Source organism: Chroicocephalus ridibundus, chromosome 19 (assembly GCF_963924245.1).
Source record: "Chroicocephalus ridibundus chromosome 19, bChrRid1.1, whole genome shotgun sequence".
In the NCBI taxonomy this organism is placed as follows: Eukaryota; Metazoa; Chordata; class Aves; order Charadriiformes; family Laridae; genus Chroicocephalus; species Chroicocephalus ridibundus.
This window is the reverse complement of record NC_086302.1, coordinates 1,581,976-1,601,125: the sequence shown is the minus strand read 5'-3', so window position 1 is coordinate 1,601,125 and position 19,150 is coordinate 1,581,976. Positions and strand designations below refer to the sequence as shown.

Sequence of the window (19,150 nt, the reverse complement as noted above, 5' to 3'; positions counted from 1 at the left end):
AATAGCCAGACTTGCTTAACATCCTGCAGTTGCAGAATACTAAATGGCAGGCATGGGGCTTTTTAAAAAATTGTTTCAATTAAAAGATTTGAATTTTAAATGTTACTTTCTGCATTTGACGTTCTGCATTATCCAGGCTGTTAATTTCTCCTGTTGATTATACCCAAGGAGAAGAGGTATTTTAAAAATAGTGTAGAGCCACAAAAGCTGACACCTCTCACAGGCACAGAAGCAACTGTTTCAGAACACTTTTTAGAAATAATATCGGACTTACATTGACATTCTGGTTTCAACTTGAGGAGGGTTTGCTTGCCGTATCCTGTGCTGTTGTTGGCTGTGAAAAGCAAGAGAAAAAATGATTTTTATAATAGGCGCGCACTGGAGTGTGAGCTGTGACCGAGCATCGGTTTCACTCTAACTCCTGGTGTAAAGGCAGGGCCCTAATAGGGGAATAACGAGACTATTTTGTTTTAATGTTCTTTTTCAATCTTTGGAAAAATAAATAAAACTTTAAATAACTATTCCAGAGGCTGTGAGTATCCGTACGGTGTTGCAGTGAGACCTGGGCTGGCATATCTTACTTTGGCAGTCTCCTAGAGCGATTAGCCAGGCTGGCCCCTTCCTGTAGCCCTGGGACTTGGAACCACTGGGGGCCTCTGACTCCTGCCTCCCTCGTTGCTAACGCTTCTTGTTTCTCCCAGCTACCAGAATGTCCACGGATGGTGGCTTCGGCACAGCTAGCAACAGCGATGCCCAGCAAAGCCTCCAGTCCTTCTGGCCGCGAGTCATGGAGGAGATACGCAATCTCACGGTGGTGAGTGTCCTCGTGGGCTGTGTTATTTCTGAAGAACTGACAGTGGAAAGTGCCTGGTAACGTCTGCTGGCAAGATAAACCTCAGCTTGAACAAATTCCTGCTGCTTATGAGATCCAGTAGAGTCGGCTGTTTACAGCCTGCAAGGTGGCCTTAAGAGCTGATAAATAATCATTCAGCCAGGCTTTGGACTGTTGGCTACAACTGCCAAAACTTGAGATATAAATTGAACGCGGCTGATTCATAGCACAGTGAGATATAATAGTCACACCTTCAGCTCTTTCTGGACTAAACAAGAGGACAAAGTTGACTCAAAGGTTCTTTTAACAGGTGAAATGATGACCGTGGCTGCTTTCTAGAGAATGGCAGAGGAACTGTCTTCTGTTTGGGGGGGAAAGGGATGCGATTTTAAAATAGCTACAGGTATAAGTGTAGCTGCCACAAGCTCTTTTAGTTAACAGAAGATTGAGGGATTTGAGAATATACCTCACGTTGTACTATGTGGGCTGTTTAACTGCTGTTCCAATTCTGAAATACAAAATGTGTGAGCAGCGTGTGAGGAAACCCTTACCCGCACCAAAGGACAAGCCACATCAGTACACCCTGGGAGATGTCACTGTTCAAAACGGGACTTAGTCTCTTCCCCCTTCATCGTTCCAACACCTGGCTATTGGCAAACAGTTACAATTTTGTGAATGAATTTTTGGCTTTAGTCTTCTGTATAGGACTATTATGCCCTCTTTCAGAACCGTCTCCTTCGACAAGCCTGAAGTTTTGAAAATCACTTGAATGCCAAGTGCATCATTATCACATGCTTTATTAATTTAAAGGCATTTGATTAAAAAAATCCTGTATAGGCTGAGAATAAGAATTGGACTAAGTAGCTTCTATTTTTTTCCATCCCCAAAAGAGATGTGCCTGAGAACAAGGGCATATAATAAAAATGGCTTTTCAAGAGAGATTGATGGATGACTGTGATACAGTGGTCCTGAAAGCACACTCCTGTGCTTTTAATGTACCCGAAAACAAAGGAGCTCCAGTCAAAGACGGGCTGTTCAAAGTGAAAACCCCAACCCAGTAGCATGAAGATAAGCTGCTTTTTCAGCCTGCGTGCAGATAGTTGATTAAAGAAACAGATGTAGAAATTTGTATGCATAACCAGAACTAATTACTTTCCTCTTTCAGCGCAGTGAATTCTTGTGTTCAAGAGCTGTAGTTTGTCTTCATCTCCACATGAAAGGGGTTTATTCTGCGGCTTATCAAGTATGGGCAGCTTAATTTTTAACTTCGTATGAATCTATTTATTGCATTGCAAGCTAGTAAGTCATTGAAAATTTAACTGAGGACAGTGAAGGGGGTTGGAAAGGGAAAGGGATAGGGATACCCGCAAAACATTCCCGTGCGGTTGTCTCCTGCGTAATCAAATCCTGAAACTGAATTGTGCATCTTACTGGAAGCGCTCCCGTGGATGCGGACGTAAGTATCCATAGCGGAGGCCAGAGCCGCTGTTTGGTGGAAAGCCTGCTTTGGTTGCCCACTTTCCAGGGCGCGCTCTGCCTGCTCTGGTGGGTTTGCCACATGCCACCAGTAGCTAAAATTCAGGGTGAAAACACCAAGGGAGCTGCTTTAGAAGAACGAAGCAGAGCTCCTCGCACTCTGCCCTGGATAACAGAAAGGTCTCCCTTTCTGGGAGGAACAGGGAGCAGGACTAGGCTGGAACTCGCGTTTGAGCTCCACACGGAGCGAGAAGAGGCCTGTGAAAACATTGAGACCTAATTTGGAAAAAAGAAAAGATGAAGAATTGGTGTCTAAAGTTTGTTCTGCTGGGTAGTAGCCAGTAGTGGTCATGCTTCCCTTCACCATGCTTCTTGCGTATTAATTTTGATTTATGTGACGTTTGCCTGTCTGCCTTAAAGGAATAAAGGAGCTTTAATTTTTGGTAATTTCTCCCACTGTCTCTTCTCTAAAGATTTTAATAGCTGTACCTATGCGTGTCTACTTGCAGTTCTGCTGTTCATAGCAGTTAAGATACTTAAGACTGTTAGGGGTTTCACAAATTAGAAATTTTGTCCTCAACTTCCTTTGAGCCTTACTCAAAGCTCAGGAGGCTCTTTAAAAAGGAATGAGCTTTTTAAAAAAAAAAAAAAAAAAAAAAAACAACAAACCCTCAAATAAAAACAAACTCAAAAAACACCTTTGGGATATTTTTTCATGCCCTAGCAACCCTGTAACTTGTTTGTGTGGCAGTTACTGGTTGGAAATGTCACCCTGAGCTCATCGTGTGTTCAGGCCCGGGTCCCAGCCCTGCCTGCCCCCTTCTCCCACTGCCCAAACCCTTCCAAACTGACCCTTCCTTCTGCAGCGGGACGCGGCAGCCCTCGGCGCTCCTCCAGATCCGCTCTCCTCTGCAGCACATTACTAGGAGCACCAGGAGCACCTCATTCATGTTTCTCTACAGAATGAGGGCATGGAGCGCTTTAAAGTATATGCGCATATAAAATAATGTATATAAATAGACATAAAATTTTTATATACGAATTAAATAAAATGCCCCCTGCTGGAGCGCTGGCTGGACCAGGCACAACTTCCGTATTTTCCTTCAACAGAAAATAGCATTTTCAGCTTTTTTTCCCCCCTTTTGTTTCACTAAAATGTCTTGCAGCGCCTTCATCCCTAGAGAAATGAGGTTCCTTTGATTTTATTTTTTTTTTTATGACATTTTTGTGAAGAAGGGAAGACTTTTTTTTTTTTAGCAGCCCTTTGTGGGTAGGGATTCTGCATTCCTAATGCAATGGGACGTAGCCTCAGCTTTTTTCCCTTTTTAAGAGGCTCCTGGTAGCAACACATTTTGGATTTATATTTTTTTTTTATTCCTCTTTCTACCCTCGGAGAAGGGAGACCGCTGGTGGTGGTGAGGCTCTGCTCAGGCCGGGTGACAGCGCTCGCTCGCTCTCCCCTAAACCATCATTTCATCATTTTGAGTCATCAGTTCTCTTTGCTGGAAAATAGTGAAATCCATCATAGAAGAGATTATTTTTTTTTGAACGAGATTCTCGCGAGGTTTCTAACACCAAAATCGGTATCGGGCAACAGGGAAGTACAAATAAAGCAAAGAAGGTTTCATCCTGTGGCCCCCCATGGCTCGTTTGCCTTCATTTTCTCTTGTGACTTTTTGTAAATTCCAATGGTTTCTGGATCCCAAAACAGCTAATTGAATTAGTCCCTGCAAATATAAATAGATGCAGAAATGTGTACCGTCAGAAACGTTCTGTTCTGCAGAATGCCTTCCACTTTGAGGTGAAGTAGTAGATACAAGTGTCTGATGGAAGATTCAAGTAGAATTCTACCGGAATAAAATACAGAAAAGCCCACTGGAATTCTCGGGCCTGAGGAGAAGCTGCCATACCTCAAAGAAAATAAGTTATTTTTCTAAATGGAATTTTAGCCAGTTTAGTTCCAGACAATAGTGACTTCTAACGTTTCTTGTCTTACCTTTGTTTGCAGTTAAGTATCAGTAAAGACTCTCTCAAATTGAATCTCTCTGCAGAAAGACTTCAGAGTTCAAGAACTCCCTCTGGCTCGTATTAAGAAGATAATGAAACTAGATGAAGACGTGAAGGTACGCTCACGGGGGTTTTCTTAAGTGTTGATGATCCTTTTGGTGGATATTGTAGTTATAATTCCTTGCAATTCATTACTTATTATTATCATTGTTTATTTTTAAAGCACGTTTCAACAGTTGCCTTGAATGCAATATTAGCTGGCCTTGTATAATTAAACTGAGCTGGGAAAGCAAAATCATTTGGGATCTTTGCTGAAGACTTTTGCAGTTTTGCTGCCTTCTGGTAAATACCAGTGTACTCTCTAATTCTGTATTTCCTGGGGGTTTTTTCTAGGGCTTAATTGCCTTTTCTCGTGTTCCCTCCTTGTTTCTCTCTGCTCTGCCTTTCACAAATCTCTAGAGTGTTGAGTATGAAGAGCGATGTCACTTCAAAGGGTGCTACGTTATTTTGAGTTTTATGGAAGAAATAAGTAATAATTGAGGTAGATAAACGTGGGTTTGATGGCGGTGTTTGAGCTGACCCCTTGATGATGATGGTAATACATGAGTTGGCTGATGAAAACTTAGTGACATAAGAGGAAAGAGAAGGGAATCACCTGTCAGGTTTGACTCCTGCGCTGCTCCAGTCCTCCTGCTTTTTTAAGGCGGAAAACTGTCAGACACTTAACCCCTAAGAGGAAAGAGAAGGGCTTGCACTTTCTTCTTTTTCTCAATGTGACACCGTCTTTCTGTTAGGACAACTTTTCACAGCTAAATGAGATCCTGAAAAAGGTGTGTGTTGTCTTCCCACACAAGGCAGCGGTTCATCCAGCCTGGCAGGGGAGCGACCCCAGCCCTCTGGGCTCCCGGTTCAGTGGCTGAACCGAGTGAGTGCCGATTTTTTTTTTTTTTTTTGCTGATGAAGGGGAAGGTGAGATTTAAGGGCGGGAGGGAAGTCTCTGGCCTTCCTGGAACGTTATTTAACAAGGAGAAGGCTGTACTAGTAAGCATTAATGCCAAGCCGGCTAATAGTCAAACTGCTTAATTTGAGTAAAACTTGAGCTAGATACTTTTTAAGGAAAAGGAATTTGGTGAGGCAGAGTCTTTCTCAGGCCTCCAAACCTCCTTTGCAATTTCAGCATTCATTTCAAATTATATAAATGTTACAACGATAAAGTAAGCGCCAGGTTTTTAAAACGAGCCCTCACCCTGTCCCCTTCAGTTTCCAAATGGTTTCTGCGCGTGCCAGGGCGCTGCCGGGAGAAGCTGCTGGTTGACACCCTGGAGATGGATGTGCCCTGGTGCCGTTTACTGGCCCGCCATAATCCATGGAGCATGGAGTTGACACCTGACTAGTCGTGGAGGCAACAGACTTTCGAGACAGGTTTTAGATGCGCAATACTCGTAACGCTGTGTTTAACTTGAGGCTGGTAGCTCTTTGGACTGTCACACCCAGGGATGATGTGGAAATTCCCTCAACTTCACTGTTAAACAATGCAGCCACTCAGATTCGACTAACGTGATAAAGTTGCTCTGACTACAGCTTTGCAGTATTAGAATACTAATGGTAAAACTTAAAAAAAAAAATAAATCGTAAATCTGATTGCAGATGATCAGTGCAGAAGCTCCCGTGTTGTTCGCCAAGGCAGCTCAGATATTCATAACAGAATTGACTTTGCGAGCCTGGATACACACAGAAGACAACAAGCGCAGGACTCTGCAGGTAACGGAGCTGCTCCTACCTGGCCTTCAGCTGCTTCAGAAACTGTTTCCAACTCTGTTTCCATAATATAAGGCATGTTTTGTAGACAGTAACTTTAGTACCTGTGTTTATCTCTACAAACCTGTGTACAAAGCACAACGCGCAGTGGAACTGGGCGACTGAAATGCTTTTTTTTTTCTTCATTTGTTTTCAAAAAAACAAAACACAACCCACCCCCCCACCCCAAAAAAAAAAAAAAAAAAAAAAAAACAAATAAAACCCCAAAGCTGCAGCTGTCGGCTAATTGTCACCTGCTGGAGCACTCAGGATAGCTGTAGCTGTTCAACTTCCAGCTGATTTGGTTCTGAGTCGTAGTTCTAATGTAAGCTTGTAGGTGGCAGTTTGTGTCGATAAATGTGTAGAGATGAAAACGAAAATACCCTCCTCCAGAACAGATTACTGTTTCTTCTGGGTTGAGAGGCCCTCGATTGTAGTCGCTCAGCGATTCAAGAGCAAGCTGTAACTCTTCAGGGTCTTTTTATGGGGGGGGAAAAAAATGGCACTGACTTCTAGTCTCATGTGTTGACCAGAACTACTTGAAATGATGATGACCGTCAGTTCAGGCGCTCAGATCAGAGGTGGGAGACTGTGGCGGTAAGGACCGTGATGTCCGCTCTCCTGTACGCGGGCGCAGAGATTGCTGTAGGGGCAGGGAGACCCGTCTGACTGCACGCCAAAGCTGCTAAATTGGGTGGGCACCCAGCCACTCGGTCCCCGCTGAATTGCGTGATGCTACTCGCTTCACCCAGGTTTTAATGCAGTTACTGGGAGAAGGATGTATTTGCTATAAATTCCATGAATAAGACGCTTCATAAGCACAAGTGCTGACTCGGGCATGTCCTGGTAACAGTTTTCAAGCTCGGATGGGTCCGTTTATTTCAGAATCCCACTTAAATCCTGATCCTAACGTATAAGACCTTGAATTGACTTGGGTTTTATTTCTGAGTGCCGTGCCTTCCCCGGCAGCTGCCGTCCCGGAGCAGCTGCAGAAACGCAGGCTCGGCTCAGCGAGTATTCGGGGGGGAAATTTCCAGTGGAGAGGGTTGAGTTATGGAAGTCCATTCCTGAGGAGAATGGATTGAACCCAGTCCTCAGCAGAGAGAATGAAATACCAGATACCTCTGTCCAGTAAAAGTTTTCTTCCCGGTGAAGATACTTTTATAACGTATTCAGCCTGCTAATTGTCTCCCTCGTGCTTTCTACGTGATCCTTGTTGGGCAATTAAATGCCAAGACGGTGTAAGGTTTAGAAGCGTCAACTAGCCTGAAATGAGAGGACTGATGGTCTGGTAGATTTTACCTACTCATTCGGCAGCGTAGGCATCTTTGTCGCAAATCTTGTTCATATATATGCTTTACAAATTTATCTTCAGCTAATGAGAATGAGGCTTTGAATAACTTCTTGAATTAGCCCTGCTCTTTAAGATGGCTTGCAAGGATTCTAAAATTAGAGAGTACTTTTTTTTTTTTTCTTTTTTTTTAAAGAAATTCAGCTTTTTTATCTTGTTTCGGATCTTAAGCAAATACATTTCAGTGATGACTTACTGCTGGGTAACTCTTTATTCAGGTTTTTACTGCTTTGACGTAATGCTGTTCTTTGGATTTCTTTTTCAGGCAAGGTATAAAAGTAAAGTTATAAGCCATTTTGAGCGGATACCTTGCCAGTTTTTCTTAGAAGCTCGTTGGCTCTTGCACATCCATTTTCTGTTACATGTTTGGCCAGTTTGCTGAGTATATGTTTTAATCTTTGTGCTTTCTTTTAATTGTTTTGCCCTTCCACATGCTGAAGCTTGTTCTCTCAGGATCTCTTGGGATTCCCCTGCCCTGAATAAGATCCTGTGATACTTTTTTTTTCTTTTTTTTTTTTTTTTTATCCCATCCCCAACTCATAGATTCTGCATACGTTGCTACTAATACACGGAGGATCCTCACCTTTCTGCAAAGCTTGTTTTCAGATAGCTTTGGGATTTTTATTTTTTTGTTGTTGTTTTTTTAGAAGAATTTCATTTTTTTAAATGTGCTAAAAGCCTATGGTGATCGTCATGAGCCCTCTGCGGCGTGTTACAGCGGTACCGTTGTGGAAAGGCTGATGAGGCCGGGTGGGTGCGCAGGTGACCGTAGAAGCCTGAGTTTGATAAGCACCTTATCACGCACCTTATCACGCACCTTATCACGCGTCTTGGAGGCCTCACACGGCACGAGGCAGTGGGGTTGGCACCCGGCTTGAGCACTTGGGATCTGGAAAAGACATCCTTGCTTGACTCAGTTGAAAAGCTCGAACTTTATTTATCCAGTGGCAAAACAGACTTCTAAAGCTGAAGAACGGTTTTCTCTTTTTGTTGTTGTAGAGGAATGACATTGCCATGGCAATTACAAAGTTTGATCAATTTGACTTTCTCATCGATATTGTTCCAAGGGATGAACTGAAGCCTCCGAAGCGGCAGGTAAGACATAAAAATGATTGCCTTATCGTCTGTCCTTTCCTTGGTGTGATTTCGGTCCCTAATTAAAATAAAGTTGATTGAAGCAATACAGAATCAGACTTACACATGAGATTTGTGCCTCTCTCTTTTGCATGTTTATTTACAGTGATTTTCAGGTTCTTAAATTTATTTTTTTAATGGAAATGGGGCTTGAGGGGAGATTTACAGCAGTCTGACTTGCGGATTTACTTCAGTGATAAAGACATTGCTAAATAGCTCTGATACCAAAAGCGGCCAATGCTAAAAATTTAACTTTAAAAAATGTGCTGCGTCTGCATCCTTTGACTTGTGACGGGAGAAACCGCCTTCTTTGCTTGTACCACCTCCTGCGTCCTTTGGGGCAGTCATTGCTACTGTAAACATCCTTGACTGGAAGCTGTAAGGTGTTAGACGGAGCTTTCAGTCGGATGTTTACAGCAGCAGGCTGCTGCGGTCCTCTGAGCACAACATCTTTCAAACTTAACAGGCTGCTTGTGTTTTACAAACCGCTTGTTTCCCTCCGTGTGTGAAACGGGGCTGAAGACGCCATGAGGTGTGGCTGAAGCTCAGTCTTGCCGCTTCAAACGCACGAAGAAACAGATCCAGCTCCTGGTAGACTAATTTCTCTCTTCCACGTAAAAGCTCGATGTTTTGCTGTCCAAAGCTTTGGTCTTTGCTTTTCACCGGTTCGGTAATTGCTTATCTCTCTTCGTTACAAGTAGATAACGTGGCTGAGCTACCATCAATAGGCTTCTTCTAGGGAACAACTCCGCTTGGACACTGCTGCACCTTCTTCAGCAACTCCTGGAATCATTGCCCAGGACTCAGCTGGACCAATTTGTTCTCTTGAACAGTAAATTTTTTCAGTAGTTTATAATGATTTACAACAATTCCTTCAGCTGGTTTGGTTTTTTTTTTCCCGATACTTTTGAGGGTTTGCAGTGGGTTAGCCTTTGAAAAAATCCAACATGGATTAAGCATTAAAATAGCTTCTCTGGTGAGTGCAACTGGAGAGGCTGGCATACTTTAAAACATCTTTCTGGCAAGTGTTTTACTTGGAAGTTTTTCTTTGACATGTTGGGGTGGTTTTTTTCATATTTCAATATAAGTCTGGAAAACATGCAAAGCCCTCGTGGTGCTACGGAAGCGATAGCCAAAGGGAGGAAATACAGGCTTCGTCCTTTCAGATGTCCTGTGTTCAGTTTAACCTCTCATCCTGATTTCCAGAAGCAGCATAACTTTCTAGTCAATGAGGAAAATACCTTTAAGTGTCACAGTATGTGCCGGAGAGTCCATTCCTACTGCTGCAGTCTGCTACGGTTAAAATTAGCAGCATCCCAAGGCTTCCTTACAGGTGTGCTGGGAACTCTGTATCCTGTACGCACGGTGAGCATCACACCTGGGAGCGCGGCACGGCTCCTTCCATCCCTTCCCTGAGCTCCCTGCTTTATCCCCGCAGCAGTGCAGCAGAGATGATTTGTCCAAAGATCACTAGTTCAATATTAAATAAAAAGACAAAGGAGGAGGTTGCGCAGCCGCTCTCGGTGCTTTGCCCAGCTGGGGGGAAGAAAGCCCGCGTTTCAGTTGGTTCAGCCTGATAAGCCGAAACGAGTTGGCTGCAGCCTGAAGTAACCCAGGTTAATTCTGGCATTGCAAATTCCGTTCTTCTAGGTGCCTCATTCAGTTATTCTACTTCGTAGCACTATTTTTAGAAGTATTCCATGTTTGGGAGGGAGAACGTTGCCCGTATCTTTTCCTTGCTGGAGCTTTTTGATTGGCATCAGAATGTTCTGATTACAGAACATTCCAGTTCTATAATCAAATGAGTGTCTGCGGTATTTTAGTAGGGTGTTAGATGCATATAGGTTGCTGGGGTGGTGTGTCTTGATGATACATCACCCCAGAGCTGTGTCTTTTGGGTCGCACAGCATCAGCAGTGAAACCCTGTCGGGTTTTGGACTGAAACAGGCTTTAGAGATCTGTCTCTCGCTGATACATCCACTGCCTGCGAACACTGCTGAGTCACCAGAAGTACTGCTTGTGGCGCGGGAAGATTAATGGAGAAATAGCTGCCCAATAACAATGTGGGTTAGGACTTTGCAGTGGAAAATACTCCTTTGATTCAACAGCGTCGAAAAGCAGCTGCCTATAGGCTGACAGCCTGCACTTTCTGGCTGGGGGTGCAATCTGTATTTTATCTCTACCACGGAAAGGACTGTTTGACAGGTTAGTGTTGGTTACGTGGAAGAGCTGGGAGTGAAACCGCGACTGTTGTGTTGCTCTGGTAACTAAAGCTGTGGCTTGAAAATAAAAGATGGCAAACGGTGCGATATAACGTAGTTCAAGCAGATTTAAATTTAAAGCCATTTTTGCCTGTAGCAAAAGCAGCTTAGCCTGGAATGGATACGTACAGAAGTACTCGGTTGCCGTAGTTGTTTCAGGATTCAGCTAGATTGGAGTGCTCTAGAAACAACACGGCTAAGGACCGGGCTTCACAGAAACAGCTGCAGGTCTTCTGTGTGTGTGCTTTTATGGTTAAGCGGAGACCTGTCCTGTTGAGTATATATGTATTTTAAATTTGTTATTAATCCCTCCCCCAAAGGATTTGATGAAGCCAGTAGGAATAATCAGCAAATTAGCATGTGTAGGCAGTATTGCAAGTGTTTGATTGCAGTGGTTTGCAGTAGCGTGGGATAGTGCCAGTGTTTGCCCTGAGAGCCAGGCGTAGAAGTCACTCCTTGATTACAGCCAGCCGTGAACAGCTTAATCTTTGGGGGTAATTTCCTGGTAGGCTTTTGAGAAACCTCCCAATAGTAAGTCTGCTCTTTAGTTGCCGTCCCTCTGAGAGACTAGCATCTGAGCAAAAGGGCTCTCTTACTCAGGCCTGGTGCCCATCTGGTTTAATGTGAACCTTTCTTTTCCTGTCCAGTCGGATACACTGAAGGTAACCCATGAGCAACCCTCGTTTAACGTGGGGGAATCACGCAGACCTGTGTGAGGGGGAATTCACCATGTTGTAGCGCGTGTAAACATCCTACACTCTCAGCTGTGAACTCGAGGTGGCTGGGAGAGGATTGTTTACGCCTTCTGCCATGGAGTGAACATCTGGCGAGCTGCATCTTCCGTAAGGTGTAACATCCACCTGCTCCTCTGGGGAGCTTAGAAATATTGATTCTCGAGTGTTAACGGCTTGCCACTTAACGTAATCTCTGAAAATCTACTTCTTTGCCTAAAACGTTGTTAATCGTACGGGGCTTTTCTCTCCTAAAGACATGCTCAGCTAAAACAAGACAGCTTGTTCCTTCTGAAAGTGAGTTAGAGCAGAGCCTTTTGTTTCTCCACGCTGCTGAGATGTTCCTGCGACCAGCAGAATCAGGCTGTTAAGCCACGGTACAAGAAGTTGTTACAATTCTGGAAAAGCTGGATTTAAATAAATAAATAAAGGCACGACAGTATACATCAAGTCAGTGACTTTTATTCCCAGGCGTCTAACATCGGAGCTAGATTGAGATTTGTGTTGGACATGTAGGCTAAGAAGAGGGTTTTGTTGACAGATGAGGCTCTGTAAGTCTTCCTGGTGCATTTGCAATTCATTCTGTGTTAAGATAACAGGCGATGATGGAACTTACTGAAGACTTTTGTGGTTTTCAACTATGGTAATTTTACTCATTTGCTTCTCATAATGAAATTGTGACCACGTTATTATACGCAGGGTATTGGAAATGTTTTTGATTTCCATATAGCTGAATAAATGAGGAAACCCGTTTCGATATATCATTTCAGATTTACTTAGTTCAACTGTTACGAGGGAGGTACTAAAGATACTTTCCCATGGAGCATGCTTATGGGGGGGATGCTTCAGCCATGGTCGGGGTGTTTGGGTGTTGATCCGTTCCCTGCCATTTACCTGTCGTTCCGCTGTGCCGCAGGAGGAGGTGCGTCAGGCTGTGACCCCGGCTGAGCCCGTACAGTATTATTTCACGCTTGCTCAGCAGCCTGCTGCGGTGCAGGTTCAGGGACAGCAGCAAGGACAGCAGACCACCACGTCCACGACCACCATCCAGCCGGGACAGATCATCATCGCCCAGCCTCAGCAAGGGCAGGTGAGCCACGAGCAGCGGCCAGGGGCTTCGCAGGCAGTGGAGCCCGCGAAACCCTTGGCTTGCCCGTGTGTAAGTGCAATGTGTTGCAGTATCCTGTTCTCGCTGCTCAGAACAGTCAATACCGAGATAGAAATGTGTTTTCTGGTCACGACCAGCTGTTCAAATATCTGAATAACAAGGGTCATCTAGGTTCTGGGTTCCCTTCCTGCTATTTAAGCATCAACAAGGAACAGCGGGTCTAGGAAGCAGTCTGTCACTTGCAGTCTTTGTATCTTGTGGCCGTTTCACCTGTGTTCAGTCCTTGCTTGGTCCTTATCCCCGTTCTGAATGCAGACCACCCCCGTGACGATGCAGGTTGGAGAAGGCCAGCAGGTACAGATAGTGCAGGCCCAGCCGCAAGGACAGACCCAGCAGGCTCAGAGCGGAACTGGGCAGACCATGCAAGTCATGCAGCAGATCATCACCAATACAGGAGAAATCCAGCAAATCCCGGTAAGACTTGGCCAGCGGAAGCGTGTAACAGTGAGCAAACTGTCCGCTGGTGTTCTGGCATGAGACTGTATATGTACGCTTTTTTAACTGCAAGAGGAAGTTCGGATGGAGTGGTGTGTTTCCTGCACTTAGACAGGAAAAATAACCAGGTGTGACATGAAGGGGGAGATAAATCTAACCCATCTAGTGTAGACTCAGTGCCCAGCCCCACGCTTATCCCCCGAGTGAAATAGTTACGATTAGGAAGCAATAACTAAAATATTTCCTGGATAAACCTTAGTTCTTTACTACAGCGTGGTTTCAATCAAGCATAATTAACTTCTTTTGCCTTTACTTGGCTCTGCCTCTGCAATCTGAAGTCACGACCTGGCAGACTGAGCGGGAAAGGTGCCATCTGTGAGTTATTAATAAACTTTTATGTTATAAGAAATATTTCTACAAAGGACTTTGAGCTGGTTGGAGGAATGGCTTTGCAGAACCAGAAGATATCTCCTCACTTTTCACATCAGACCTGCTGTGGCCTTAAGAATGGGGTTTTGAGTACCCAGCAGTGACATTCTGGCCTGTGTCCTAGGTAAACACGTGGGTCAAAAAAAAGTCACATTTTCCCCCCCGTCTCTGTAACTTGTAATCACAACAAAGCCGGGTCTGTTGGTTCCCATCTGGAAAATTTCACACCTCTTACAGAAAATAAAAAAAATCTGTCCAGTTCTGTGTACTTAACCAGCAGCCCAAAGGTCAGAGCAAGTGACCAGGACAAGCACTTCACTTCATCTTTCATTTCTGTTACTAAGAAGTGTACCCACAGCTGTGGCAAAACTGATCTTTCACACAAGTTTTGCTTTTCGAGATTTGCTAAGCTTCCCTCCGTACATCTGGCAGGTGCTCGTGCTTTGCCATAACATCTTGAAAAAGGTTTAGATTGTGGGGGTGGCCAGATTCTTCCAGTTCACTTCCAAATTCTTTTCATCTCTTAAGTCTTCAGCCGATTCCTACCGCTTGGCTTCAGGTGTTGGTCAGAAAGGAACAGAAAGGAACTGAATCGCTTGCCAAATACAGTGGTTTACTACAGACAACCTTTTTTCTTCTCTGTGTTCTCTACTACTTCTCTTTTACATTCTTTTTTTGTTTTCGTTTTTCCCCTTGCTTTCCTTATGAAAGTCTCTCCAAGATACTTGTTCTTCAAAGCATTTGGGAAGGAGATCTCCACCGCCAGCCTCAGTGAATCCGTTACAACGGTACCGAACGCTGCAGCAGCCTCCTCTGGTTCAGCAATAAAAAATGGCTCATACTTTTTTTTACCAGTTGTTTCCAGTGAATGCTGTAACTCCCTACCAGAAGGGAGCTGGGAGACCTGCTAGGAGAAAGAATTCTGTATAAAGTAGCTGTGAGGGGGCCATAACCTTCTGCAGAAAGTCCTGTTCTCCACATAGCTGGATCCTGTTGTAAGTGGCCCTGGGTTTTAGCAGGCTTTTTCACTAGTGTCTGGTTTTGGCCAGGCATATGGTTCTACCTTCCTCTTGTCCGGGAGCACCTAAGACGAGGAAGCTGTGACTGCTCCTCGGAAGCTTCTTATGGTGCAGATGTGAGACGGAAACTGGAAGTGCCAGAGTCTTTGTCTTTGGGAGCACTTGGGTCTATGGCAATTTCAAGACTGCAAAACAGAGCAACTTAGGAGCAGTGCTTTGATGAAATAGTCACAATTCGCACCTCTGTATCTAGCAGAGGTACTGTTTTGACTGTAATTAAGAGGATTCTGCTTAACCACGGCGTGTTGAAGAGCCACGGTTCGTGCTGAAGGAAGCATCTCTCCCCTTGCTCGCTTCCAGCACGCGAAGTGAAAGAGAACACGGAGCCGCACTCGCTGCGAGAGCTCCTTAGTGCCCTACCCTGGGAAGCAGTTTGTCTTTGGTTTCACAGAATTACAGCCCTTCGTCTCTTCAGCGCTGATGTCTGTTCTGCCCTTTCCGCTGTGCTTTTATTATTTTTCCATTGAGTTTCCTTTCTCTTTTGATGTAGTTAGCGCTCTCTTCTGATAGTTCCCTTTCGCTCTGGGATCTGCTCGGGTTCAGCAAAGAATCTTTCAGAACACAAACGTGACACTTTAAAACGCGCTCGTAAAACTGGCGCTGCCTCTGGCCATTGCAGGAGCGTTGAGAGAACCTTTCTGATGTTGTCTGCTGCTTTTCCACCTGCTCCCGCTCCTCTGCGCTTCCCTACTGCCGCTTACCGTTTAGGACCATGGGTTGCCTGAGGAAAGGTGGCTTGTATTTTTTAAAACCTGAGAAAAACCTGGAAGTGTACACGTCAATTAAACAGTAACCATTTGTTTGTCTGCATTAATCTTGTATTAAATATAATCTATATCTTAGCTGGACCTCTTGGGCGGGTTCTTTGGCGTTTACCCTCATTTCTGGAAGAGCGCTGTTTTTACATCGCTTCCACCCATTCAGTTAATAGCGTGGCTAAAATCTATGCAGGAGCCCCCAGTGTGGAAAACATGATCTGCGGGCAGGCCTTGGTGCAGAAACAAATTCTCTATTGAAACATTTATGCTCACGTGGAGTTTTTTTGCTCTTGAAATAATATTGGAGCTTTTAGACACAGCTGGTGAAGTCAGCGGCGTTTATGTAGATGCCAAGACCATGTTCTAGGCACTTGAGCCTTTGTCGCTGAGCAGTTCTCAGGTATTTCGTATGTCCTTCTTTCCCCTTTTTAAAAAGAAAAAAAAAAAAACTGAAAACATATTTTGTATTTAATTAACCTTAAGACTGTGAATCTAAATGTTCTAAAATTAAGTAACATTAAATGAAAAATCCAGCAGTAGTATTAATCATACTGTGACCTTTTTATTGCTTCTCGGATGTGTGTTTAGTAGTATTAGCTGTTTCTATCGCGCAAAATGCAAGATGAGACTTGGGGTTACCATGATGAGACTGATTTCATATCCCGCACCCCCCCAGCATCTAACCCTGCAAGATCAGGGACTGTAGGAAATAAATTTGCGTTTGAATGTAGCACACCAAGTGTTGACACGGAAGGTATTGGCCTTTGCCAGGTGGGTGTCGGCGCTGCAGAGTTGCGTTAAAAGCTTCCACGTGTTACCTTGCGGTATTCCTGGGGTTTGCCATCTTGGCTGTCTTTATGTGAAAATTTCCCATACGTTCCCTTATATTTTTTTGGCAGGGTATAATAGGAGCGCCATTGTGTGCAGCCAGCTCATAACAATCTTCTTCGTGCGAAATGATACGTCGAAGTAGTAACTCGATTCTCCTGACCCAAAAGAAAAACAAGCGTTCTCAAAGCGCTCTGAAATTTAGCAATTAATACGCTTTAGCTACTAACTGCCCACTCCCGTTCTGGAGGAAGTAGTAACGTTGTGCTTCCTCAGGGTTTTACTTCGAGAACCTGCAGGAGTTCTGTGGACTTCGTTCTTGCTTCGGCAGGGTCTGTGGTAGTTACTCATCTAAACCGTTAATCAACTGAAGCTTCCCGGTGTCCTCTGTTACTCAGGCTTCTGTTGTGGAAACAAGACGGCAAGTTTGTGTGTTTCAGGTTACACAGTTATCTGTTTAATTTTCTTTCCCTGCCCCCTCCGCTTGTCTCCAGGTTCAGTTGAATGCTGGCCAGCTGCAGTATATCCGCTTAGCCCAACCCGTGTCAGGCACCCAGGTAGTCCAGGGGCAGATCCAGACGCTTGCAACCAATGCACAGCAGGTAGGCACTCTAACAGCAGGGCTTTAACTGGTAAAGTGTTGTTCCCTAGCTCCTGAAACTGCAAATTCCAGTCGAAATTACCAACTCTTGGGCTAGGATTCCTGCCTTTCTTTTCTTCCTGTTACTTTCATCAGAATAATAAAGCAAGGAGCATAGCGGAAGCCTCCTTTACCTGGACGGGAAAGGTGCATGCATGTGTGTGTGTGTCTGTGTCTCGCTGTATAAAGCTCCTGCTGCTTCTGAGCTGACTGCAGGTAAAACCTCGGTTCATCAGCCTTCTCTTTACTTCTGCTCCTTCTGGCTGGGTGAGGGAGGAGCAGCCGTGCAGCCTCGCAGGGAAGCTGTTGCAGAGGTGGACCATCAGGACCAGCGTTGCTGCCGGCAGGTTGTCTCATGTTCTTGTTGAGACCGGTCGCTAAGGGATTCTTCTCTGCCTTCAGAGGATAGGAAGGCTGCTGCTTTTCTGTCGTCCTGGAGGCAGCGTTCTCCTCATGGAAGTCAGGGAGGACATGCTTGTGTTTGGTTTGGAACAGCTGAATCCCATGTCCTTTGTTCTTGACTTGTGGTTAGCACCAGCATGACTGCGGGCCGGCGGCGTAAGCCCTGTCTTACCACGTGGTGGGGTAATGAAGTTGGAAAGAGTCTAAAAGCTCTTGAAAGGCAGCAGCAGAGTATTGTTAGCGGGGTTCTGACCCTCTCCGAAGCGCTGTCAGTGATCGTCCTTCCCTTACCCTTGCAGATAACGCAGACAGAAGTCCAGCAAGGACAGCAGCAGTTCAGCCAGTTCACAGACGGACAGGTAAGACCTGGGACTCGGTTGGTGCTACGTCCCTTTGAAGTCAAGGGCTAGAGAGACCGTCCTGCAGCCTGCATCCGCTCCTCCCGACGAAGACGCTGCTGCTGCTAGCGAGCCCTAACCGGGAGCAGGATAAGCGGATGTGGTGCCGGTCTTAATTCAGGTGGATTCTTCATGTTCTGCTGCCTTTGCTCCCAATTAACGCAGTCCCTTGCACTCTGGGTGGGATCCATTTTAATCCTAGCCAGTTTAGGAATAAAGGTCCTAGACTCTAGCTATTGTCCGTTCCATAAGTCGCCCGGACTCAGTCTGGGCATCAGAAATTCACGGAATTACTTTGTTATGATTTAGCAGCAAATGTCTAGCGGCAATTTGTGGTCTGTTTTTTTTGGGGGGGGGCGGGGGGAACAGATTTTACTTGGACCTGAGAGCTGCTGTTACCACCACCGCTGACCTTGTGGGGTTAACACCCAGCGTTGTGCCCGGAGGGAGCTGGTGCGGGGTGGGGTGAGAACTGACGGTCCTTTCTTTCCCCCGCTTCCGTCTCTGCCAGCAACTTTATCAGATCCAGCAAGTGACCATGCCGGCGGGCCAGGACATCACCCAGCCCATGTTCATTCAGTCCACCAACCAAACCTCGGACGGCCAAGCCACGCAGGTGACAGGGGACTGAAGGGGGCCGTTGCAGCCAGTCTTCTCTCTGCGCGGGAACAAACGCGTACCAGCACGACCTGTGCCAGACCGGCCCGGCCTGACGAACGCATCTGCTTCTGTGTATCTGTACTTGATAGGAAGCCTATAGTAGGCCGCAATCTCCGGTGCACTGTACACCTTCCTCTGGTGGGTATGAGAGAATATCCAGCAGACACTGACAAGAACGCAATATTTTTATTTTTAGAATTCAATATTTCGGTGTATTCAGCCCCTTGTTCAGACCCATGAAACCAAAAGAGAACTAATCAACAGGAATTTGTAGCATCTCATTGAACAACGTGTAAAACGTTTTTATCTAGTGAAATTATTAAAGGGTACTGCATCTGGTTTGCTTAAGAGCTTTATTCCTGGTATTCTGTTGGTAGTTTTTCTCTGAATAGAGCTAGATTCGGTCCTCCCATCTCAGTGGTTTGTTGGGGTGTATGGGGTGGGGGGAGTGCGTGTGTGTGTGTTAGATTTTCCTCTCCTGCCTCCTTTTTTGGTGAGCCGGAGCATTGGCTATATGCGCTCGAGGGTAGGGAGTAGGGGAGGAGTAATTAAAGTGAAAACAAAACAAAAGAAAAACCCCATTCCTTGTATGATGACTGTATTTTCTAAGGGCAAAAGATTCTTTAATTTGGCCTGGCTTATTCCAGAAACACTAATGGAAATCTGGACAAACCCCAGCCCTGCTGTTAACTGTTGTACTAGCTTCAGTCGATGCATGTAATATAAGCTTCATAAAAATGAAATAAATTTCCTTTGTAAGATAA

General features: G+C 45.0%; 1 protein-coding gene across 10 annotated transcripts in view; it reads left to right on the top strand.

Annotated features, from left to right (window-relative positions):
* NFYC (nuclear transcription factor Y subunit gamma) overlaps nt 1–19,150 on the top strand; it is a 34,824-nt gene extending 15,674 nt beyond the window's left edge. For 8 of the 10 annotated variants that reach the window (XM_063355972.1, XM_063355969.1, XM_063355973.1 and 5 more), the window contains 9 exons: nt 702–814; nt 4,360–4,431; nt 5,963–6,076; nt 8,463–8,558; nt 12,506–12,679; nt 13,013–13,171; nt 16,781–16,888; nt 17,628–17,687; nt 18,238–19,150. In XM_063355972.1, the coding sequence (XP_063212042.1) occupies nt 710–814; nt 4,360–4,431; nt 5,963–6,076; nt 8,463–8,558; nt 12,506–12,679; nt 13,013–13,171; nt 16,781–16,888; nt 17,628–17,687; nt 18,238–18,357 (1,008 nt within the window). In that variant the 5' untranslated portion in view covers nt 702–709 and the 3' untranslated portion in view covers nt 18,358–19,150. Of the gene's footprint in view, nt 1–701; nt 815–4,359; nt 4,432–5,962; nt 6,077–8,462; nt 8,559–12,505; nt 12,680–13,012; nt 13,172–16,780; nt 16,889–17,627; nt 17,688–18,237 lie in introns of those variants that run through there. The other 2 variants (XM_063355975.1, XM_063355966.1) reach the window with 2 other exon arrangements.